This window comes from Oncorhynchus tshawytscha, linkage group LG20 (assembly GCF_018296145.1).
Source record: "Oncorhynchus tshawytscha isolate Ot180627B linkage group LG20, Otsh_v2.0, whole genome shotgun sequence".
Lineage (NCBI taxonomy): Eukaryota > Metazoa > Chordata > Actinopteri > Salmoniformes > Salmonidae > Oncorhynchus > Oncorhynchus tshawytscha.
The window spans coordinates 4,409,594-4,435,336 of NC_056448.1; the positions used below are offsets into that span (position 1 = coordinate 4,409,594).

Consider the following 25,743-nt stretch of genomic DNA (forward strand, 5'->3'; position numbering starts at 1 on the left):
CTGTATGTGTACTTGACCAATAACATTGCATTTGATTGATTTTATTTGATATCCACAACTCTGGAGGGTACACACCTTGTGTAAAATATCTCCCAATAATCGCCCGTATTCACAATACTGGTGTACTAAATACAATACACTATAGCCTACACCTTTAGCCTACACAATACAGGTAATACAATACACTATAGCCTACACCTTTAGTCTACACAATAGAAGGTAATACAATGCACAATACACTATACCCTACACAATACAGGTAATACAATACACTATGGCCTACACCTTTAGTCTACACAATAGAAGGTAATACAATGCACAATACACTATAGCCTACACAAAACAGGTAACACAATAAACAACACTATAGCCTACACAAGTACACAAAACAGGTAACACAATAAACAAAACACTATAGCCTACACAAAACAGGTAACACAATAAACAATACACTATAGCCTACACAAAACAGGTAACAATAAACAACACTATAGCCTACACAAAACAGGTAACACAATAAACAATACACTATAGCCTACACAAAACAGGTAACACAATAAACAATACACTATAGCCTACACAAAACAGGTAACACAATAAACAATACACTATAGCCTACACAAAACAGGTAACACAATAAACAATACACTATAGCCTACACAAAACAGGTAACACAATAAACAATACACTATAGCCTATTTTATTTTTTTTTTTTTTTATTTAAAACAGGTAGGCAATAAACAACATTTATAGCCTGGCCAAGAAAACAAAGCAGTTCGACAGATACAATAAACAGAGTTACACATATAAAACAAACATACAGTCAAAAACAGTATAAACAATAAACAATGAGCAAATGAGTTGAGAAGGGAGGTAAAGGCAAAAAAGGCCATGGTGGCAAAGTAAACACAATAAACAATAAAACACTGGAATGGTAGTTTTGCAATGGAAGCCAAAGTAGAAATAAAAATAATGGGGTGCAAAAGCAAAATAAATAAATAAATAAAAATTAAATAGCCTGGGAAATATATAGCCTACACAAGACAGGTAACACAATAAACAATACACTATAGCCTACACAAAACAGGTAACACAATAAACAATACACTATAGCCTACACAAGTACACAATACAGGTAATACAATATTTCCATTAGTTCTTATGCTTCAAATACTTTCCTAGGTCTTAGCATAGGCCAGGTATTAAAACCAGCAACATTTCACCAACACTCTAATCTTAGGCTACATGACACTAGGGGGATAGAGATCACATGCACGATGCATCCCCCCCAGGGGTGTATTCATTTGGCCAATTCTGGTGCACAACGTTTTCCTTAAACCGATTTTTAATTTTTTTTTACGTAACGGGGAGGGACCTACCTGAATTTGTCCAAAAGAAACTCGTCTTGCTCGGTTTGCTTCCGTTTGGTTCATAAACGATAAACGGTTTCTGTAATGAACACACCCCAGGAGCCACAAATGATCCTGGCTCTAACAATCAACCTTTATTTTTAGACGGTTACTTAGATGGTCAAATAAGGTGTACAAAAAGTTAAGTGTATTTAAGTGACAACTATATATTTCAAGATAAGCGCTAAAAGGCAAATATGAATGAAAAAGCTGGTTGAAATAATGCAAAAGTGTTTCAGCTGTTGGTGCTCTCAGCGGATATTGTATCTTCACCTTACTTCTTGTCATCGAATGTTTCAGTGCTGATTACCCAACATTCTCCCCCTGAAGTTGTCTGTGATGATCTAGCCTCTACAGAGAGATTAGAGAAACGAGACAGGAATCCCATTGCAATGAATGACGAGCATATAACGCTTCACCCAGCAGAATGTAGAATCGCTTTCAATCCCTTTTCAAAATCAGTCGAAAATAAAATATTTGTAATGTTGAACTTGTAGTTGACGAAATTCATGCTAATGTTGGGTTTTTGAGCTAACGCCCAATTGAGTACGGTTACATGCACAAAATAATGTGATTATTGTAGATAGTCAGATTAATATAATAGTTCGATTAAAACGCTTAGATGCTTTGCAAGAACGATGTCCCTAATAATCCTGTTTACATGGTCACATCTGAAAGCAGGCTACCTGATGGCACTCTAATAAAATGCAGAAAATAAACGTTGTACTACAGCGACCATGTTATTTTTGGAAGTATATCTGATTTTGAGTTCGGACATATAACGTTTGTATGTGAAAAGTACTTCTAAGACTCACACACGGGTTCCAAACTCACTCCACTCATGCTAGAGGCTCACCGAGCTGCACATATATGATAGCACGCTCCAATAGGACCTGGCTAGCTCGTGCTTGGCTCTGCCAACTTCCTCTTTCTTCCGGTCACTATGATTCATTTGCTCCCATTGGAAACGACAAGGCAGTGGTCTATTTTGGGTTAGTTCTAAAAAAAAAAATGTTATAACAAGGCGACACTCAATTTGAACCCCTCCTCCACATTTACTGGATTGGTTGAACAGTGCAGAAGACGATCTCCTCGAAAGTTTTTTCCTTCTCCTCATCGTCAGTACGTAGTGGATCTAGCTCCTGCTTCGATTTAGGTTAGGGATGATCAAGCTGCTGCTGCCGCTGCCAGGGATAACCACACTTTGAGCTCGGGCTCAGACACCACACGGCCATTTTCGAGTGAGCTTCATATAAAAGGTCTCCGGCTGTATGCTTTTCCACTGTTATTGCATTTTTGGGGGTCAACTTTAATCAAAAACAGAAGCGTATAGGAGCAAAGTAAGTACACAACACAGTTAACTAACTTTATTACACAACGGGTGGGTCTAATCCTGGATGCAGATTGGTTAAAACCCCTTTCCAGCCTCTTGTCTATTCCACAAATTACCACCGGCTAAAACTATGAAGTTGAAATGCCTATGTCCTCTTCGATTTGACTGGGTAATCAATTGTCATATCAACCAAACTAGACAATTTGTGAACTTGGTCTCCAGTGTAAAACGCATCTAGACATATTCTCCCATTTATTTTAGACTAGCACTTGGCTTTCAATAGCGGAGATTTGTATAAACAAATGTTGTCGAATGTTTAATTGGCATGACACCGGTATCAGATTTCAGGCTAACAAATTCAGGCAACATTTGGTAAAAATATTTACTGTTTATTTGCGAAGGCCTATGTGGCTAATAACACATCAAACTCAAGTGGAACACTTTCACTAGGCTATTCCATTTAGACTAAAGTGAATGTTGTTTCTGTGGATGCACGATGCAGTGCTACTGGTTCTCCCATTAGAGCCCAGGTCAAGTATTGGTAGCTGCCCTCTGTTTAAACCAAACATGATTTAAAGTAAACAAAAACAACATTAAGGAGATAGAAGAAAATCGTTATGTATTTATTTATTTCACCTTTATATGTATGATGGCTGTGATGTCACTACTGTTACATTGCAAAGCATGATTGTAAAATGTGTCGTTTTGTCATAAAACACAATGCCACAGATGTCTCAAGTTTTGCGGGAGCTTGCCATTGGCATGCTGACTGCAGGAATGTCCACCAGAGCTGTTGCCAGATAATTGAATGTTCATTTCTCTACCATAAGCCACCTCCAACGTAATTTTAGAAAAGTTGGTAGTACGTCCAACCGGCCTCACAACTGCAGACAATGTGTAACCACAACCTCCCAGGACCGCCACATCTGGCTTCTTCACCTGTGGGATGGTCTAAGACCAGCCACCCGGAGAGCTGATGAAACTGTGGGTTTGCACAATTGAAAGTTTCTTCATAAATTCTGTCTCAGGGAAACTCATCTGCATGCTTTTCGTCCTCACCAGGGTCTTGACCTGACTACAGTTTGGTGTCGTAACCAACTTCATTGGGCAAATGCTCACCTTCGATGGCCACTGGTATGCTGGAGAAGTGTGCTCTTCACAGCTGAATCCCAGTTTCAACTGTACCGGGCAGACGGCATGTATGGCATCTTGTGGGCAAGCGGTTTGCTGATGTCAACATTGTGAACAGAGTGCTCCGAGGGGGTGGGGTTATGGTATGGGCAGGCATAAACTACAGGCAACAAACACAATTGCATTTTATCGATGGCAATTTGAATGCACAGAGATACCGTGATGAGATCCTGAGGCCTATTGTTGTGCCAGTCATCCGCTGCCATCACTTTATGTTTCAGCATGCTAATGCACGGCCCCATGTTGGAAGGATCTCTACACAATTCCCTTAAAATGTCCTAGTTCTTCCATGGCCCGCATACTCACCAGACATGTCATCCATTGAGCATGTTTGGGATGCTCTGGGTCGACGTGGACGACGGTGTGTTCCACTTCATGCCAATATCCAGAAACTTCGCACAGCCATTGAAGAGGAGTGGGACAACATTCCACAGGCCACAATCAACAGCCTGATCAACTATGTGAAGGAGATGTCTCACCGCATGAGGCAAATGGTGGTTACACCAGATACTGAATGGTTTTCTGATCCACGCTCTTATCTTTTTTTTAAGGTATCTGTGACCAACAGGTACAATATCTATATTCCCAGTCACGTGAAATCCATAGATTAGGGCCGAATGAATTCATTTCAATTGACTGATTTGACTGATTTCCTTATGAGCTGTAACTCAGTAAACTCTTTGAAATTGTTGCGTTTTATGATTAGTGTAATTGGTATTAGCTTTAAAATATATTCTATGTGGGTTTTTTTGTAACATAATGACAAGACACGGCAAAACTAAATAAATGTTTTAGTTGGCAGGGGTCTTTACTTCAACATTATTGTGCAATACCTTTTTGACTTTTTCTGCTAGACGTTTTCCAAGACCCCTTTTCCATCTGTTTGAAATCAAAGCGTTTAATTATTTCACATTTTTAGGATGGAAAATGTACATATGCCTTCATTTAAAAAATAAATATATATATATAGTCTCTTGGCTCCCAGTAATATGTGTTTTGGCCAAGGTCTCAATTTTCAGAGTTTGGTGGATGTGTAACTTGGTTGGGTAATAGAAGATATGGGAATCGTTAAGCCCCCCCCCCTTTCCTGTCTGTCAGTCAATGGTGGTTTTGGTCAATGTCTCAGTCTCATGTAACCAGACAAGGATGTCTCTGAATATTGAGGAAGCACCCTTTACCTCTCTGATTCAGAGGGGTTGGGGTAAATGCGGAAGACACATTTCCGTTCTACAACTGACTAGGTATCACCCTTTCCCTTTCACTAGCTGTAAAGTCTGACATAAGAGATTGGTCTATGGCTATAAGGTTTGTTGACATCGTGTATTGAGGATGCATTAAAAAACTGCATCCTATTCCCTACATCGTGCACTACTTTTGACCAGAGCCCTTGTCAAAAGTATTACACTACATAGTGAGTATGGTGACACTTGGGATGAAGAATAACACTTTTTCTTCCCAGATGTGGATAGTCATGCAGCACAAAGAGAATCGGTGAAATGGCTTTGGCCCGTGACGTTTGTTTTACATGCTGTGCCTCACATCGAGACTCGCGTGATGGTTGTCATGGCACAAGGTTCAGGAGCAGGTTCCGGCTCAGGTTGGCTCTGTGGTATACAAGTCAGACATCTGTATTGTCTTGCACAGATGACTAGGACTCGCGAGCGTGCACACTGTTGCTCCACCGTTCCTGCAATAGAGTGTGTGGGTCCTGTTCATCTCCCTATTCGTTTTCCATAGCCTAGAACGACCCCCTAAAGCACAGGCGTCAAACTCATTCCGCGGAAGGCCGAGTGTCTGCGGGTTTTTTGCTTTTCCCCTGTACTTGATTTGAATTAAAGTCACTAATTAGTAAGGAACTCCCCACACCTGGTTGTCTAGGGTTTAATTGAAAGGGGAAAAAACTAAAACCTGCAGACACTAGGCCCCTCCATGGGATAAGTTTGACGCCTTAAAGGGATGTGATTTTTGACTATATTTGACTGTCTGCAGGAGGCATAGCCCTGGTAGCTGTGTAGCCAGGCCAGAATCAGACCGATATGTGTCTCTGTGTGCAGGGGCCATGGCCTTCCTGGGGACAGCAGTGCGGAAGGTGGCTAGCTGCCGTCCGGCCCTCTCCCCGCTGTGCCGCTCTGCCACCACCTCCCGTCGCTACAGCTCCAGTTCAGAGCCCACCACGGAGAAGAGCGTCCCCTACGAGAACGTACTCAAGGTCTGTGTGATGGTTTTTGTGTCATCCTCTATGGTTATGTCCGAAAATGGTACCCTAATCCTTAGTCCCTATCGGCCCTGGTCAAAAGTAGTGCATTTACACTGAGTTGCCCCCCGTTTTACCCTCAGAACAGCGTCAACTGATCATCCCTAAAGCCAACACCTCATTTGGCCGCCTTTCGTTCCAGTTCTCTGCTGCATGTGACTGGAACGAATTGCAAAAATCACTGAAGTTGGAGACTTTTATCTCCCTCACCAACTATCTGAGCAACTAACCGATCGCTGCAGCTGTACATAGTCTATCGGTAAATAGCCCACCCATTTTTACCTACCTTATCCCCATACTGTTTATATTTACTTTTCTGCTCTTTTGCACACCAGTATCTCTACCTGTACATGACCATCTGATCATTTATCACTCCAGTGTTAATCTGCAAAATTGTAATTATTCGCCTACCTCCTCATGCCTTTTGCACACAATGTATATAGACTGTCTTTTTTTCTACTGTGTTATTGACTTGTTAATTGTTTACTCCATGTGTAACTCTGTGTTGTTGTCTGTTCACACTGCTATGCTTTATCTTGGCAAGGTCGCAGTTGCAAATGAGAACTTGTTCTCAACTAGCCTACCTGGTTAAATAAAAGGTGAATTTAAAAAAAAAAAAAGAAATTGTCGTTGCATGGACTCTACAAGGTGTCGAAAGCGTTCCACAGGGATGCTGGCCCATGTTGACTCTACAAGGTGTCGAAAGCCTTCCACAGGGATGCTGGCCCATGTTGACTCTACAAGGTGTTGAAAGCGTTCCGCAGGGATGCTGGCCCATGTTGACTCTACAAGGTGTTGAAAGCGTTCCACAGGGATGCTGGTGCATGTTGACTCTACAAGGTGTCGAATGCGTTCCACAGGGATGCTGGTGCATGTTGACTCTACAAGGTGTCGAATGCGTTCCACAGGGATGCTGGTGTATGTTGACTCTACAAGGTGTTGAAAGCGTTCCACAGGGATGCTGGTGCATGTTGACTCTACAAGGTGTCGAATGCGTTCCACAGGGATGCTGGTGTATGTTGACTCTACAAGGTGTTGAAAGCCTTCCACAGGGATGCTGACCCATGTTGACTCCGATGCTTCCTACAGTTGTGTCAAGGCTGGATGTCCTTTGGGGGGTGGACCATTCTTGATACACACGGTGAAAGAACGGCTAGCAGGAGCTCGTCTGAGTGGTTGGCTTCTGAGCCCTCACCTGCTATGTCCAGTACTTAGTGCGGATTCAGACCCTCTACAGCAGCGTTTCCCAAACTCGGTCCTGGGGACCCCAAGGCGTACACTTCTTGGTGCACTACACAGCTGGCCCCAAGGTGTATACTTTCTAGCACTACACAGCTGATTTAAAATAATCAAAGCTTCATGATGAGTTGATTAGTTGAATCAGCTGTGTAGTGATATGGCAAAAACCAAAACCTGCGCCCCTTTTGGGTCCCCAGGTCCAAGTTTGGGAAACGCTGCTCTACGGGATGTTTTTATTACCTTTCTTCCTCACCACCACAAATTAGGCACACACACACTTCAGGTATTTACGATGGATCTTGTAATAACTTGGGATCTTACTTGTTGTGGTTATTTCGATGTTCGCACAACATTGACATTAGTGTTACTGTCGACAAAAAACATCCTCAGAAACCGTACTCTTTTCAGATGATGATAACACTCTGACCTGAGTGGGCGGTGCAGTGTCCAGATGCACATTTCCAAGCGCTCTGATTGGTTTGGAATGGCAGCACTATGATTTTTTGAGTGACCACTAAGTTAGACTGAGCAGCCAAACTAATAGCATTGCAGTTCTTCACAAACTGGTGCACCTACTACCGTACCCCGTTCAAAGGCACTTAAATCTTTTGTCTTGCCCATTGAACGGCGCACACATACACAGTCCCTGTCTCGATAGTCTCAAGGCTTAAAAATCCTTCTGAAACTTGTGTCCTCTAGAGGTTGACAGATTATTTGGAATGGCAATTAATTAGGGCCGATTTCAAGTTTTCATAACAATCGGCATTATTGGATACCGATCATGGCCGATTACATAGCACTCCACGAGGAGACTGCATGGCAGGCTGACTACCTGTTATGCGAGTGCAGCAAGGAGTCAAGGTAAGGTGCCAGCTAGCATTAAACCTGTCTTAACATAATCACTAGTTAACTACACATGGTTGACGATATTACTAGTTTATCTAGCTTGTGTTGCATATAATCGATGCGGTGCCTGTTAATTTATAATTGAATCACAGCCTAATTCGCCAAACGGGTGATTTAACAAGTGCTTTTGTGAGAAAAAAAACCCACTGTCGTTGCACCAATGTGTACTAACCATAAGCATCAACGCCTTTCTTAAAATCAATACACAAGTATATATTTTTAAACCTGCATATTTAGTTAACATTGCCTGCTAACATGAATTTCTTTTAACTAGGGAAATTGTGTCACTTCTCTTGTGTTCTGTGCAACAGAGTCAGGGTATATGCAGCAGTGAAGACTTTGTTCTTAACAAAGACAGCCAACTTCGCCAAACGAGGGATGATTTAACAAAAGGTCATTTGCGAGAAAAGCACAATCATTGCATGAATGTACCTAACCATAAACATCAATGCCTTTCTTAAAATCAATACACAGAAGTAGTATATATTTTTAAACCTGCATATTTAGTAAAAAGAAATCCAGGTTAGCAGGCAATATTAAACTAGGGAAATTGTCACATCTCTTGAGTTCATTGCACGCAGAGTCAGGGTATATGCAACAGTTCGTTGCAAACTAATTTGCCATAATTTTACGTAATTATGACATAACATTGAAGGTTGTGCAATGTAAGAGGAATATTTAGACGTATGGATAGCACCTGTTAGATAAAATACGGAACGGTTCCGTATTTCAAATCAAATTTATTTATATAGCCCTTCGTACATCAGCTGATATCTCAAAGTGCTGTACAGAAACCCAGCCTAAAACCCCAAACAGCAAGCAATGCAGGTGTAGAAGCACGGTGGCTAGGAAAAACTCCATAGAAAGGCCAAAACCTAGGAAGAAACCTAGAGAGGAACCAGGCTATGTGGGGTGGCCAGTCCTCTTCTGGCTGTGCCGGGTGGAGATTATAACAGAACATGGCCAAGATGTTCAAATGTTCATAAATGACCAGCATGGTCAAATAATAATAAGGCAGAACAGTTGAAACTGGAGCAGCAGCACAGCCAGGTGGACTGGGGACAGCAAGGAGTCATCATGTCAGGTAGTCCTGAGGCATGGTCCTAGGGCTCAGGTCCTCCGAGAGAGAGAAAGAAGGAGAGAGAGAGAATTGGGGAGTGCACACTTAAATTCACACAGGACACCGAATAGGACAGGAGAAGTACTCCAGATATAACAAACTGACCCTAGCCCCCCGACACGAACTACTGCAGCATAAATACTGTATTTCACTGAAAGAATAAACGTTTTGTTTTTGAAATGATAGTTTCCGGATTTGACCATATTAATGACCTAAGGCTCGTATTTCTGTGTGTTATAATTAAATCTATGATTTGATAGAGCAGTCTGACTGAGTGGTGGTAGGCAGCAGCAGGCTCGTGAAAATTCATTCAAACAGCACTTTTGTGCATTTGCCAGGAGCTCTTCACTGTGCTTCAAGCATTGAGCTGTTTATGACTTCAAGCATATCAACTCCCGAGATTAGGCTGGTGTAACCGATGTGAAATGGCTAGCTAGTTAGCGGGGTGCGCGCTAATAGCGTTTCAATCGGTGACGTCACTCGCTCTGAGACCTTAAAGTAGTTGTTCCCCTTGCTCTGCAAGGGCCACGGCTTTTGTGGAGCGATGGGTAACGCTGCTTCGAGGGTGGCTGTTGTCGATGTGTTCCTGGTTCGAGCCGAGGTAGGAGTGACGAGAGGGATGGAAGCTATACTGTTACATTGGCAATACTAAAGTGCCTATAAGAACATCCAAAAGTCAAAGGTATATGAAATACAAATGGTATAGAGAGAAATAGTCCTATAATTCCTATAATAACTACAACCTAAAACCTCATACCTTGGAATATTGAAGTCTCATGTTAAAAGGAACCACCAGCTTTCATATGTTCTCATGTTCTGAGCAAGAAACTGAAACGTTAGCTTTCTTACATAGCACATATTGCACTTTTACTTCTCCAACACTGTGTTTTTGCATTATTTAAACCAAATTGAACATGTTTCATTATATATTTGAGGCTAAATAGATTTTATTGATGTATTATACTAAGTTAAAATAAGTGTTAATTCAGTATTGTTGTAATTGTCATTATAACAAATAAATAAAACCATTTTTTTATCCAATAATCGGTATCGGTGTTGAAAAATCATAATCGGTCGACGTCTAGTCCCCCCCCCCATCATCTACACTGATTGAAGTGGATTTAACAAGAGACATCTATAAGGGATCTTTAACTTGGATTTACCTTGTATTCACGTTGTCGGTCATGGAAACAGCAGGTGTTCTTAAGGTTTTCAGTGTATACCGTTTTATTGATATACGTTGCAAGGCCGTCATTGTAAATAAGTATTTGTTGACTAGCCTGGTTAAATAAATACATGAGTTAAATGAGGACCACAATGTCTCGAACGTGTTTACAGCCCCAAGCATTCGAGTCCTGAACATCTAATCAAATAGCTACCAGACTATTTCCATTGTCCCCCCCTATGCTCATGCTACTCTGTTATTACAGTGCCTTGCGAAAGTATTCGGCCCCCTTGAACTTTGCGAACTTTTGACACATTTCAGGCTTCAAACATAAAGATATAAAACTGTATTTTTTGTGAAGAATCAACAACAAGTGGGACACAATCATGAAGTGGAACGACATTTATTGGATATTTCAAACTTTTTTAACAAATCAAAAACTGAAAAATTGGGCGTGCAAAATTATTCAGCCCCTTTACTTTCAGTGCAGCAAACTCTCTCCAGAAGTTCAGTGAGGATCTCTGAATGATCCAATGTTGACCTAAATGACTAATGATGATAAATACAATCCACCTGTGTGTAATCAAGTCTCCGTATAAATGCACCTGCACTGTGATAGTCTCAGAGGTCCGTTAAAAGCGCCTGCACTGTGATAGTCTCAGAGGTCCTTTAAAAGCGCAGAGAGCATCATGAAGAACAAGGAACACACCAGGCAGGTCCGAGATACTGTTGTGAAGAAGTTTAAAGCCGGATTTGGATACAAAAAGATTTCCCAAGCTTTAAACATCCCAAGGAGCACTGTGCAAGCGATAATATTGAAATGGAAGGAGTATCAGACCACTGCAAATCTACCAAGACCTGGCCGTCCCTCTAAACTTTCAGCTCATACAAGGAGAAGACTGATCAGAGATGCAGCCAAGAGGCCCATGATGACTCTGGATGAACTGCAGAGATCTACAGCTGAGGTGGGAGACTCTGTCCATAGGACAACAATCAGTCGTATATTGCACAAATCTGGCCTTTATGGAAGAGTGGCAAGAAGAAAGCCATTTCTTAAAGATATCCATAAAAAGTGTTGTTTAAAGTTTGCCACAAGCCACCTTGGAGACACACCAAACATGTGGAAGAAGGTGCTCTGGTCAGATGAAACCAAAATTAAACTTTTTGGCAACAATTCAAAACGTTATGTTTGGCGTAAAAGCAACACAGCTCATCACCCTGAACACACCATCCCCACTGTCAAACATGGTGGTGGCAGCATCATGGTTTGGGCCTGCTTTTCTTCAGCAGGGACGGGGAAGATGGTTAAAATTGATGGGAAGATGGATGGAGCCAAATACAGGACCATTCTGGAAGAACCTGATGGAGTCTGCAAAAGACCTGAGACTGGGACGGAGATTTGTCTTCCAACAAGACAATGATCCAAAACATAAAGCAAAATCTACAATGGAATGGTTCAAAAATAAACATATCCAGGTGTTAGAATGGCCAAGTCAAAGTCCAGACCTGAATCCAATCGAGAATCTGTGGAAAGAACTGAAAACTGCTGTTCACAAATGCTCTCCATCCAACCTCACTGAGCTCGAGCTGTTTTGCATGGAGGAATGGGAAAAAATGTCAGTCTCTCGATGTGCAAAACTGATAGAGACATACCCCAAGCGACTTACAGCTGTAATCGCAGCAAAAGGTGGCGCTACAAAGTATTAACTTAAGGGGGCTGAATAATTTTGAACGCCCACTTTTTCAGTTTTTGATTTGTTAAAAAAGTTTGAAATATCCAATAAATGTCGTTCCACTTCATGATTGTGTCCCACTTGTTGTTGATTCTTCACAAAAAAATACAGTTTTATATCTTTATGTTTGAAGCCTGAAATGTGGCAAAAGGTCGCAAAGTTCAAGGGGGCCGAATACTTTCGCAAGGCACTGTATCTATGCGTAGTCACTTTACCCCTACCTACATGTACATTTTACCTCAACTAACTGGCACATTGACTCTGTACCGGTACCCCCCTGCATATTTTACTGCTGCTCTTTAATTAGTTATTTATTTTTTACTTAACACTTATTTTTCAGTAAGCACTGTAAGGTCTACACAAGTGCCAAATAACAATCTGTTGCTTGTAAAAAATATATATATAAACATTTCATAAAGAAAAAATCTAAGAAATGTACTTTTACTATGTGTACCTTTTTAAAAGCAAAAAATGATTTAAACAAATCTCATGGTAGGTGGAGGAGGGTGGCAGTGGGCCTACCAAGCCTCTTCCCAAGTCAGCAGAGGCTGTGGTAATCGGAGGGGGAAGCCTGGGATGCCAGACAGTCTACCACCTAGCCAAGATGGGCATGACCAACGTGGTGCTGCTGGAGAGAGACCGACTGACCGCCGGAACCACCTGGCACACAGCAGGTAGGTCGTACCCACCTAACCACCCAGAAGCCTATCCGGGCTGTGGCTTTTTCTACTATGGATTCATTTTGTAAATGGATCCGTCATGTATATCAGTGTTTTTTAAAATCCTGGTCCTGGGGACCCAAAGGGTAATATGGAGGATGCATTCAAGGTAATGTCACATTAAATGCCGATAGAAAAAGAAATGCATAATGATGACCACTAGGGTGTACCTTTACCATGCTTACAGATTTCTTTTCCACTTTTGGTTACTTGACCTAAATCGCATACTCTATGAAAATGACCATAGAGCATGGTTTATAGCCTCTGGGGGGTGGTGACAGGGGCATTCTTATGACATTGCCAGCTGAAAATTTGAGCTCAATTTCCAAAAAGACAAGTTCTGTAGCTTTTGTGTGATATGTCACCGATATTGAAGCACTGCGGACCCGGGACTGGGTCCAAAACAACCACGCAGTTTAACAGGTTTTAAAGGATAAAAATATAACCTCTGGGATTGTTAAAGGGGAGTCTAATTGGCCAGGAAACACATTTACTTACATATTAGTCTCTTTGTCTCTTTCTCTCCCTTTTGGTCTCTTTCGCTTTCCTGCTTCCTCACTAATCGTCCTTATCTCTTGTGGTGTCTCTGTCCCAGGTCTGCTGTGGCAGCTGAGGCCCAGTGATGTGGAGGTGGAGCTGCTAGCCCACACCAGACAGGTGATCAGCCATGACCTGGAGCAGGAGACCGGTCTAGAGACTGGCTGGATCCAGAACGGAGGCCTCTTCATCGCGTCCAACAAGCAGAGGCTGGACGAGTACAAACGCCTCATGTCGGTACGCTCAATACAGGACCAGACTACACTGGACTGGGGTCTTAGGTTAGACTAGTTGGGGTAGAGGTGTCACTCTCTAACAAGCAGAGGCTGGACGAGTACAAACTCCTCACGTTGGTACGTAATTGTAGACTGGGCCCTGCTGCTCCAGACTAGACTGGACTCAACTGAACTTGTATAACTTGTTGGGGTAGAGGCTGGGTACTGTACCTATGGGCCTTACTGGGCCAGACTAGACTGAGTCACCTACCTCTCCAGCGAATTCAGTAAATAGGCCAGAGGTAACTTGTAGTGTGGGTGTGAGATGAAATGCCCAGCTTGATTTGCTTAGGATCCCCTTTAGCCGACAGCTAGTCTTACCGGGGTTCGACATGTATAGTGAAAAAGACATTCGACAAAAGGCTTTACAATTTGTGTTCATTTAAAAACATTGTGTGCATCTATCAGTTACACATATCGGTGCATACAGACAACGAGTAGGTCAGAGGTTACTTCATTTGTTTTTTGAAACCAGGTTGTTCACTTGTGCTCATGGCCCTGTAAAATACTATAGGTGTCCTTGAATTTGTTCCATGGTAACAGAATTATGCTGAGACTTAGATTTTTCACTTTTAAAATGTATGCCAAACAAAAAAATTATTGCAAAGTTAGTCCTACTCCAGTCTCCTTCATCACCTGATTTACTTAAGGCATAGCTCAATAGGTGGTCCAGGTATTCTCATGACATAGCAGATTTTTCTTCAAGCAAGGGGAGGCCGATGACATCCCAAATGCCCTAATCCTTGAAGTTAGCAGTTGTGTATTTCAAAAAACACAACGTTGTAGCAAGCTCAAGGGTGTGCGGTTTCCACTTCAAACAAGTTCAACAACAGAACAGGCACCAGTAGCCCAAATAGAAGGCAAAGGGGACATTTTTAGGGATTTTGGTATAAGGGGGAATTCACCAATCACCTCACCGGTCTCTTTGTACAGAACACAAGGGGGGTGGGACGTAGTCCAACAGTCCAGGTCACAACGAGAAATCACACAGATTTTGCTCTCACTCTTCATAGCTCTTGTTTCTCTCACCTCCTCTGCCCCTTTGTCCCCAAACACTCCCTGGAATAATGAGTCACAGTCTTGCCTCATTGGGGCAGGAAGTCCATATAAGGTTTGGGGGTTGAGCCAGCAAGATCTCTCTCCTCAATTATAACCCCCCCCCCCCCTCACCTCTCCCTGCCGGTTGCCACAGTGTCTTTGAAGACACCATACAACTCTGCATAAGGAGGACTTAACCATTTCCACTGAAAATTGTGAATAGAGTTGTATTGTTTGTTTAACTTTGCAATCATTGATTTTTGTTTGCCATACATTTTAAAATGAAATATATGTTGCTGTTTTTTTTTTTTAAATGATTATTTTCCCTTAACTCTACCACCCCTTCCCTAATTGAAGTAAACTAATGGACAACAATACTTAGGCTTCCACTTCCAGCTCATACTACATAAACTTCACGGACAGTATATATTACATTAGTTGCCCTTTTTGTTTTGTTTTTAGCCCAGCCTTCAGCTACCCTCAAACCCTCCCATCCTAGCTCTGAAGACCATCCAGTTTTAATTTCTAGATGCCATATATTTTTCTGCTGTGATTCTTCACAAAAGTTCTGAACCTTTCTATTTTCATAGCTATGTTTTTTTTTTTTTATCTGTAGAAACTAAGAAAATGATTGATCGCTAGAATACCCAGCTGTGCTCTTGGCAGAGTAACTGTTGCATTTTTCAGCCGTTCCTGAACCTGTAACCAAAAACAAGCTACAAATGGGGAGCACCAAAACAAGTGATCTAATTATTCTGTCTGGGCTGGAATGGTTGTATCCCCCATAAATGTTATATTAGTTGCAAGAATTTTGTATAATAATTTGTGAGCGGACCAAGTCATTTGGTGTCACTCTAAAGAGGAAAGGTGGAATAAACGAGTCAGGAGTAGGTTTTCTTGATTGAACACAGTTCTCTATTGAGGGATTTCTGTCAATACAAACACTCCAACACAATCGATGAGAATCTCCCAAGGAAAAACACATCTTTTTTCGATGAAACAGGAACACAAGACGATTATCTTGAAACTATAACAAAAACCACAGGTTTGTCACCGTCTTAATGGTTCTTCGTGGATAGCTCCCCTCTCTTGGTGGCCATCCTCCAGAGATAGTTTATCTTCTTCCTCCCTCCTCTTCGCTGGTTCCCTCCTCCCTCTTGTAGGGGGAAGAGAATAAGTCATTAGTACCGTCAGCTGTGCTTAATTGCCTCTGGTCACATTGACTCACATGCCTGGTTGAGCTACTATTTGTGAGCCCAGCCTGCCCTCTGGTGGTCCTTCCACATTATATTGAAAAATTTGAAGTTTTCTGGCGTAATTTTGTGTATCCGTTCATAAACCATGTGCCATGGAATCGGGACATAGAAAGTATCCTAACTATTTTGCAACCTGTATGGTGCAGCTGTCAATTTTTGGGTCCTTAAATGACACTGGTATACTTTTTAATATGGCACAATTTTCTGTCGCCAATTTTGGTCGTTAATGCAGGGCCGACAGACAAGTTCCTTACCTTCTGCCCTTTCCACTTGCCGCCTCCTATTTTTGCGGTAATACTTTGTTGTATTGGATAGAGCAGACATTTCCATATATTTTTGTTTAACCATAATATTTGTTCTAATACAGTGGTATGTGTTTGCTCATATAATAAACAAATCAAGTTTATAGATTTATGCAGGGCCATAAGTAAATAGGTAAACTGGGCTAATGACTAAATTACTAAATTATGAATCGGGGTGGTTTTTCCACAAATAGACAGGTAGCTAAATTAGATAAGATTTAGCTAACTTTCTATTAAAATGTGTTGTAGTGACATCATTTCTTTCTTTCGGGATATGACTACTTCACCGTCGGACCATTTTATTGGTAAACTACACGGTAATGTAAAAGTTGTATATTTTTAAAGATTTTGAGTTGAGTAATATGGTGCACCTGTCATTCGGTTTCAATCCAGAGAGGTTAGAAACATTATATAGATCCTCTGAGGCTATGCAGGGATCCAAATTGTGGATTTAAAAGAGAAACATGAATCATCAGCGTACAATGACAGCTTTTTGTTTTTAAGCCCTGCATTTCTAGGCCCCTGATTATTATTGTTGGATCTGATTTTAATAGCTAACATTTTGATGACCATAATGAATAGATATGCCGATAGTGGACAACCTTGTTTTACTCCTTGACAGTTTAATGCTTTCTGAGAAGTAGCCATTATTTACTGTTTTACTCCTGGGGTTACTATACATAACTTCAACCCATTGTATAAGAGATTCTCCAAAATTAAAATAGTCCAGGCATTTATATATATATTTCAGTCATACTTTATCAAAAGCCTTTTCAAAGTCAGCTATGAATACCAGGCCTGTTTTCCCAGATTTTTCATATTGTTCTATTGTTTCCAGTACTTGTCTAATATATCTAATATATAATGTATCGTCCATGTAAGAAGTATTGTCTGATTTAGGATGAATAATATCCGACAATACCTTTAAAAAATAAATTATTCTATGCATTTTGCTACATTTTTGGCATCACAACAAGGAAGTGTAAGGGATCTCCTGTTTTTTAAGTGGACTGGATCTTTATATTTACCATCTGGGTCCTGTTTCAGTAATGGTGAAATCAGACCTTCTTGCTGAGTATCTGATTGTCTAGCATTTTTAAGAGAGTGGTTAAAACATGTCATCTTTTGAGTGGAATTGCCCACAGTGAGAATAACCTGTATTTTAATAGAGGTTCCATGCAAAATGGAAGTGTGGTGCTGTCTCACGAGGATGATGTCGTTTATTGTTTTTCTCTCCAGTTGGGGAAGGTGTACGGTATTGAGTCCCATGTCCTGTCCCCCGCTGAGACCAAAGACCTGTACCCACTGATGAATGTAGATGACCTCTATGGCACGCTGTACGTCCCCAAGGATGGCACCATGGACCCCGCTGGCACCTGCACCACCCTGTCCAGGGCAGCCACTGCCCGTGGTGCCACGGTAAAAATAACACTCACGCATGCATGCATACACAGGCTCATGGTCTCGTGATGAGTAAGCCTGGCCTGCGACTTCAGAATCAGTGCCACCCTCTGCCCAAGAGGGGAATCTCCTATTGGGCTAATGGTTTAAGACGCTGGTTTCTCCCATGGGAGACCAGCGTGACACTCACTCACACAAATATGCCAAGTTACTTAAGCGTTACATGGCTTGAGTATTGACAGTTATTTGCTTAATTATTCTCTTCCCACTTGTGTACTATTAAAGATGGAAACATTATCTTGACACTGGCGTACAGTTGCACCTTTTAATGGTCAGTAAAAGACATTGAGTGGGCTATAAATCTGCAGTTCCTTAAGGTAGCAATGTTTTTTTCTAGACGGCTCAGGGGGCAGAGCTTCTGTCCAGTTCATCTGTGTAGTGTAGGGAGGTCTGTGAAGCCTGAGCATCAACTCGTGCAGGGTCCAGCCTACCGTTCCATGTTCTCTTTTCTGCTATTAGTGATACTAATGAATATTAGACAGTAAAGCCTTTAGATGGCCAGCGATAGATGCCAAACTATGGCACTTTATACTCTGTTTTCACTACTGTTGGCATTGCTCCTGTAACACCTACTCTCAATGGCACAGAAAGCTCCTGAAGAATTCATCTCTATGTTATTATGGTTTTACCATATAACTATTATGTGATTGTATGTTATAACCAATGTTCCCTCTAAGCGGTGGCTGTAGCTCCCCAGAGACTGCCATGCAGAATGAAAAATCAGCCCACGCAGAGAAGCACGAGATTGAACTTCACTCAACTTTCTAGAGTTTTCCCTGTTCAGTTAACACTATCAACTTTTACTGTGGGAATTGTGATCGAATCAATGCAATATTTGCCACTTTCAATGCAACATACCAAAACAAAACGAACTATGCAAGAGATTTTGTTGTAGGCAGAGCGTATCGGTGTATGATTCTATTGTATTGACAAGCTTTACACAGACCGGTGCGCCATAACCAATCAGAGCTGCAGTAGGCCTATAAGCGTGCCTAAAGATGCACAGACATTTCACAAGGTTCAAGTTTGCGCTCAGCAGACCTGAAATTGGCTCCGTGCTTAGAAATATTAGAGGGAACGTTGGTTATAGCATAATGGATCATACCTGGCTCCACCAGGGGACTAAAAGGGGATTAGCCCCCTCAGTTCAAACTTTTGCCCCCTAAATTATATATTTAAATTATATATGAATTATAAAAAATGGCAAAAAAAGGCAAAAAAAGTTAAAATGATTGAGTGACAGGTTGGGATAAAAAACAAAAATCTCCGCTCCGCTGTCAGCACAATGGACAGAGCGCGCCGTGGTGTGTGTAGAGGGGCTATGGAAAGCCACTGGGGTGGTTATGCATGATTCCTTTGGGTTTCCATAAAAGCAGGAAAAAATGCTTCTCATCTCATGTGGTAGGCTAAATGAGTAACGTGATACTCCTCCGCTTGTAATATTTGATGTAGATTTTTTAAGGGCGGGGTCGAACTGTCTCCTTTCTGCTCCTCTGCTGTTCCTATGGGCGGTGCTCTGCAGGAGTGTCTGACCTATGATGGGATGTGTAAGGTTTTCAACTCAACATTGATTGACACTGAATTGATTATGACTGAGCTCTCTTCGGTGCCTGGAGAGAAGGTGTGCCGTGTCCCTTTCCCAATGCTTGGAGAGAAAATGATGTCCCTGGGTGTGGAACTTGTCACTGCTGGGGGGGTCAGGAGACAACCCCAGTGTCCACTGTGCATCGTTCGGTTAGAGAATGCTCCCTTACCTGCTTCGACAAAGGCCCATACGGGGAGGTTTGGGCCCTAACATCGCCAAAAGGTTAGTGGACAGCGTTTAGGGCCTGGGCAAGGTGTTAATCTGCTATGGTGTTCCTTTATTTGCGCTACCGACATATGGACATACCATGCTGGTCAATATGTATAATGTACCCATTGCTCGGTTGGAATGTGCCATTCTGCCCTGCTGATACATGTCTATTAGTTTGTATAGTGTGCCTTTAACGGTGCTGGGCGTATACTGAGCCGTAATGATTTCAGTTAAAGGGAAAATGACCACTGCTACGTCCTGACAATGGTTTGAGGTTGCTGCTTATGAGTGAAGAACATGTCTCGAGCATCGTTAATAATGTCGAGGCCAGAATAAGGGGAGGGGTATGTGGAGAAGACGCGCTATAGGCACGTCTCTCTCTCCACTATTGGGCACCGACTCCTGCCAATTTGTTTCATTGTGTCATTTTTTAAAATCAATGCCCCGTGAAATGTACACTGATCAAAAATATTAACGCAGTTGCAGCTCATATGGAAATGAGTCAATTGAAATAAATTCATTGGGCCTTAATCTATGGATTTCATATGACTGGGAATACAAATGTGTGTGTGTGTGTGTATATATATATATATATATATATATATATATATATATATATATAAGGTGGGTGTGTGGATCAGAACCAGTCAGTATCTGGTGTGACCACCATTTTCCTCCTCCGCATAGAGTTGATCAGGCTGTTGATTGTGGCCTGTGGCATGTCGTTCCACTCGTCTTCAGTGGCTGTGCGAAGTTGCTGGATATTGGCGGGAGCTTGAAAAACGCTGTTGTACACGGCAACCCAGAGCATCCCAAACTTGCTTAATGGGTGACAAGTCTGGTGAGTGGGGGTGATGAGGTTATGGCGGCGGATTACTTCCACGACAATGGGCCTCAGGGTCTCATCACGGTATCTCTGTGCATTCAATGTAGTTGTGTTCACTGTCCGTAGCTTATGCCTGCCAATTCCCTAACCCCACCACCACGGGGCACTCTGTTCACAACGTTGACATCACACGACACCGTACATGCTGTCTGCCATCTGCTAGGTACAGTTGAAACCGGAACTCATCCCTGAAGAGCACACTTGCACACAGCCAGTGGCCATCGAAGGTGAGCAGTTAAGACGCCAAACTGTAGTCGGGTCAAGACCCTGGTGAGGACAACAAGCATGCAGACGAGCTTCCCTGAGACGTTTTCTGATTTGTTTATGCAGACATTCTTCAATTGTGCAAACCCACAGTTTCATCAGCTCTCCGGGTGGCTGGTCTTAGACCATCCCACAGGTGAAGAAGCCAGATGTGGAGGTCCTGGGCTGTTGTGGTTACAGATGGTCGGTGGTTGTGAGGCCGGTAAGATGTACTGCCAACTTCTCTAAAACGCCTTTGGAGGCAGCCTATGGTAGTGAAATGAACATGTAATTATCTGGCAACGGCTCTGGTGGACATTCCTGCAGTCAGTCATGCCAATTGCATGCTCCCTCAACTTGAGACATCTGTGGCATTGTGTTGTGTGACATAACTGCACATTTTAGAGTGGCCTTTTATTGTCCCCGGCACAAGGTGCACCTGTGTAATGATCATGCTGTTTAATCAGCTGTTTGACATGCCACCTGTCAGGTGGATGGATTATTGTGGAAAAGGAGAAATGCTCACTAACAAATGTGAGAGAATTGTTTTTGGGGGGGACCACCACTTTACGTGTTGCATTTTATATTTTTGTTCGGTGTATATGTTTGTCATGATCACCGTCATCTTTGAAACACCAGCGCTGTGAAAATAAATCCAACACTCATTTGCATCTCTACCTGCCTGCCTCCTGATGAATCTTTTATCCTTACAACTGCTAGAAGGCCCCTATTTTATGCAGCGCAGCAGAGAGGCATTAGGCTACAGATTCCACGCCAACCTGTCACTTCAAAAGCACTCAATGAACTTTGTTTATTGTGGTATGGTGTGATATAAGCAGAATTCAATTCCAATGCAGGACCCACCCCCCAGATTTGTGCCCCCTCACCGTTTTCAACTGCCCTCTTAGTCACTTTAACCTGACTCCGGGTCTGGTATGAATTAGGCTCGTTTCTGGTCAAGTAACACAGTCAGAAAAAACTCCTGCCGATAACTATAGATACGTATGGGTATACAGTACATGGGGTTGTCTTTCACCTCATCTCTGATTGGCTCGCTCTCCTGTCAGGTGATAGAGAACTGTCCAGTGACGGGGATCCAGGTGAGCACAGACGACATGGGAGTGAAGAGGGTCAAGGCTGTGGAGACCTTCCACGGAACCATCCAGACCCCTGTGGTCGTAAACTGTGCAGGTTAGTCAGTCGTCTAACACAGTGATTCCCAACTTTTTTTTTAATGGTTACTGTAACCCAAATTACATTTTTCTCTGTCTGGAGAACCCGCAAAGTACCCCTCTTGTGCATTTTAACAGTAGGCCTATGTTCTGGCCTCCTATTTAAGCATCTGGATGCTATTCAAGATGACTGAACCATTACAAAAAGCCCTTAACAAGAAGTAAAGTTGATTTGGACGGCTCATTGATGAGTGGTTATTTAGGGTTGCAAGGTGATTTTTGTAGGTCAGGGATTCTGCACAGTCGGAATGTGGAGCTTAAGCACGGTCTCTCTTTGCCCTGTCAGGAGTGTGGGCCGCTAAGCTGGGTGAGATGGCTGGAGTCAAGGTGCCACTCGTCGCCATGCACCATGCCTACGTCGTGACCGAGAGGATCGAGGGCATCCAGGTACGTCCATAGGCACTCATGTTGCACACACACAGAAACACACACACACACAGCACCATGCAGACATCGGGATCGAGGGCATCCAGGTACGTCCATAGGCACTCATGTTGCACACACACAGAAACACACACACACAGCACCATGCAGACATCGGGATCGAGGGCATCCAGGTACGTCCATAGGCACTCATGTTGCACACACACAGAAACACACACACACAGCACCATGCAGACATCGGGATCGAGGGCATCCAGGTACGTCCATAGGCACTCATGTTGCACACACACAGAAACACACACACACAGCACCATGCAGACATCGGGATCGAGGGCATCCAGGTACGTCCATAGGCACTCATGTTGCACACACACAGAAACACACACACACAGCACCATGCAGACATCGGGATCGAGGGCATCCAGGTACGTCCATAGGCACTCATGTTGCACACACACAGAAACACACACACACAGCACCATGCAGACATCGGGATCGAGGGCATCCAACGAAAAGGAAGAGCCTGTCATTATTCATTTATTGATCCCAACTTGGGAAACTGATTTATCACCACAAACATATGCACTGCCAGAGGTTAAGTCCAGGTGACACGTGCTATTTGACGGGAACTTTGATCTGCATTATTATCCTGCTTGCTCATGCATGTCGTACTGCTGACTAGAGGGCCAGCTGGGGCTCCAGTCGGCTCTCTGTTGTCACTATCGGGCTGCAAAGCTGGAGGTTCTACAATTTATCTTCTTAAAATGTTCAACCTAACCTTAACCCCAACCACACTGCTAACCTTATGCCTAACCTTAAATTAAGACACATTTATTTTAGTTTTCATACATTTGTTTTACGATATAGCCAATTTTGACTTTGCAGCTTGGCCATATAGTGTGAACCAGTCCTTTCCTCTCTCCCACCACCAGGTCTCCCCAGCAGGGGGCACTGTGACACTGCAGGCCCCTGTCTTACTTCTTCCCTTCAGTGTAGAGCCAGTATTCTCAAACTGGGGTATGCGTACCCCCAGTACATTAGTGTCTAGTTTGAGAAACCGATGCCTCACAATTCCTCAACTGGCAGCTTCTTTAAATAGTACCTGCAAAACACAGGTCTCAACAGTGAAGAGGTGACTCCAGGATGCTGGAGTTGCAAAGAAAAAGCCATATCTCAGACTGGACAATAAAAATAAAATATTAAGATGGGCAAAAGAACACAGACACTAGACAGAGGAACTTTGCCTAGAAGGCCAGCATCCCGGAGTCACTTTTTCACTGTTGACATTGAGACTGGTGTTTTGCAGGGACTATTTGTCACGAAACCGGCTCATCGTCAGTAACAAAAAGGGAGACAACGTGGAGATCAGTTAATAAATATTTTGTTGTCCTCTAAGTCAACTAAATACAATTAACAATGGTGTGTGTAATCAGTAGTGTGAGTGGTTGTGTGCATAAATGTGATAATGAGGGATGTTGAAAGGTGCCAATGCAAAGAAACGGCCAGAAAAATGAATGGGGAAGTGGTGCATTTATCCTGGGACACACCCGGGCCCAGGTCCTATGTCGTTGATGACCCTCCCAGCTCCGCCCGCCAACCTCCTAATAAGGAAAACAAGAGCAAAGAGAGAATAAGGTAGACAGAGTGGGAGGGCCCCGGGAGGCCCCCCATAAAACCGGGGACCTACAAGGACCCCGGAACACCATACCAGTCTCACAAACAAATTGACCCTGCCTCTGCGTCCCAAATTGATGAGAGGCTACGTGTTTACACTTTCACTTGCCCCAGCCAACCTCGTCCTCCCCAGACCTCAGCAACCTTTGTGCACTGGAAGCAACCTTTAAAGGAAATAAGAAAATGGGAACAGACAGGAGCGACAGAACAGAACAAAACCAAACAATGGTCAGGCACGTAGACGTTCAGGAACAGGACAAAACCAAACAATGGTCAGGCACGTAGACGTTCAGGAACAGAACAAAACCAAACAATGGTCAGGCACGTAGACGTTCAGGAACAGGAAATCAGGAACACGTAGACACGTTCAGGAACAGGACAAACCAAACAATGGTCGTACGTAGGCGTTCAGGAACAGGACAAAACCAAACAAAGAAAATGGGAACAGACAGGAGCGACAGAACAAAACCAAACAATGGTCAGGCACGTAGATGTTCAGGAACAGAACAAAACCAAACAATGGTCAGTCACGTTCAGGAACGTTCAGGAACAGGACAAAACCAAACAATGGTCAGTCACGTAGACGTTCAGGAACAGGACAAAACCAAACAATGGTCAGTCACGTAGACGTTCAGGAACAGAACAAAACCAAACAATGGTCAGGCACGTAGACGTTCAGGAACAGAACAAAACCAAACAATGGTCAGGCACGTAGACGTTCAGGAACAGGACAAAACCAAACAATGGTCAGGCACGTAGACGTTCAGGAACAGGACAAAACCAAACAATGGTCAGTCACGTAGACGTTCAGGAACAGAACAAAACCAAACAATGGTCAGGCACGTAGACGTTCAGGAACAGGACAAAACCAAACAATGGTCAGTCACGTAGACGTTCAGGAACAGGACAAAACCAAACAATGGTCAGTCACGTAGACAGGACAAAACCAAACAATTCAGGCACATTCAGGAACAGGACAAAACCAAACAATGGTCAGTCACGTAGACGTTCAGGAACAGGACAAAACCAAACAATGGTCAGTCACGTAGACGTTCAGGAACAAGAGAACGCTCCAACAAAAATAACATCTCAGGGTCCTTCTCATTACATTTTGGCAACATCAACATAACTGATTTTTAAAAATTAAAAAAACATTTAGACATTTATCACTCATTTCAATCTTGTAGTGTTAAATGATCTTCAACAGCTGTTCTTTAGTACATAATTCGAACAGTTCCTCTGGAAAGCGAATGAACTCGTCTACATTAGACACCATAGTCAGAAGTAAATACTTAAATTCATGCTCTTCCCCTCTGCTGAGCACACCAAACCGGACCACAACAAGAGACATGACAATCACACTGGGCACCACAGAAGAGAGATGAGATCTATATGGGGGGGGAGAGAAACACCCAGCACACTGGCAGATTCCCCCAGCACACTGGCAGATTCCCCCAAGCCACGGATGTGCCCCCGAGACAACTGCTCAGTCCAGACACCACACAAAAATAAACAAAATAACGATGCCCAACGTATTCCAAAGTGAAACACGTCGCTAAGCCTAACAGGGGAAAAAAAGAAAGGCTATAGC

At 42.8% G+C, this 25,743-nt stretch overlaps 1 protein-coding gene across 2 annotated transcripts in view; it reads left to right on the plus strand.

Moving 5' to 3' along the window:
- The first annotated feature begins 2,341 nt into the window (after positions 1-2,341).
- sardh (sarcosine dehydrogenase) overlaps positions 2,342-25,743 on the plus strand; it is a 113,410-nt gene continuing 90,008 nt past the window's right edge. The window contains exons 1-7 of one of the 2 annotated variants that reach the window (XM_042302083.1): positions 2,342-2,668; positions 5,988-6,142; positions 12,847-13,024; positions 13,665-13,843; positions 17,717-17,896; positions 21,930-22,053; positions 22,381-22,481. In XM_042302083.1, the coding sequence (XP_042158017.1) occupies positions 5,993-6,142; positions 12,847-13,024; positions 13,665-13,843; positions 17,717-17,896; positions 21,930-22,053; positions 22,381-22,481 (912 nt within the window). In that variant the 5' untranslated portion in view covers positions 2,342-2,668; positions 5,988-5,992. Of the gene's footprint in view, positions 2,750-5,987; positions 6,143-12,846; positions 13,025-13,664; positions 13,844-17,716; positions 17,897-21,929; positions 22,054-22,380; positions 22,482-25,743 lie in introns of both variants that reach the window. The other variant, XM_042302082.1, reaches the window with a different exon arrangement.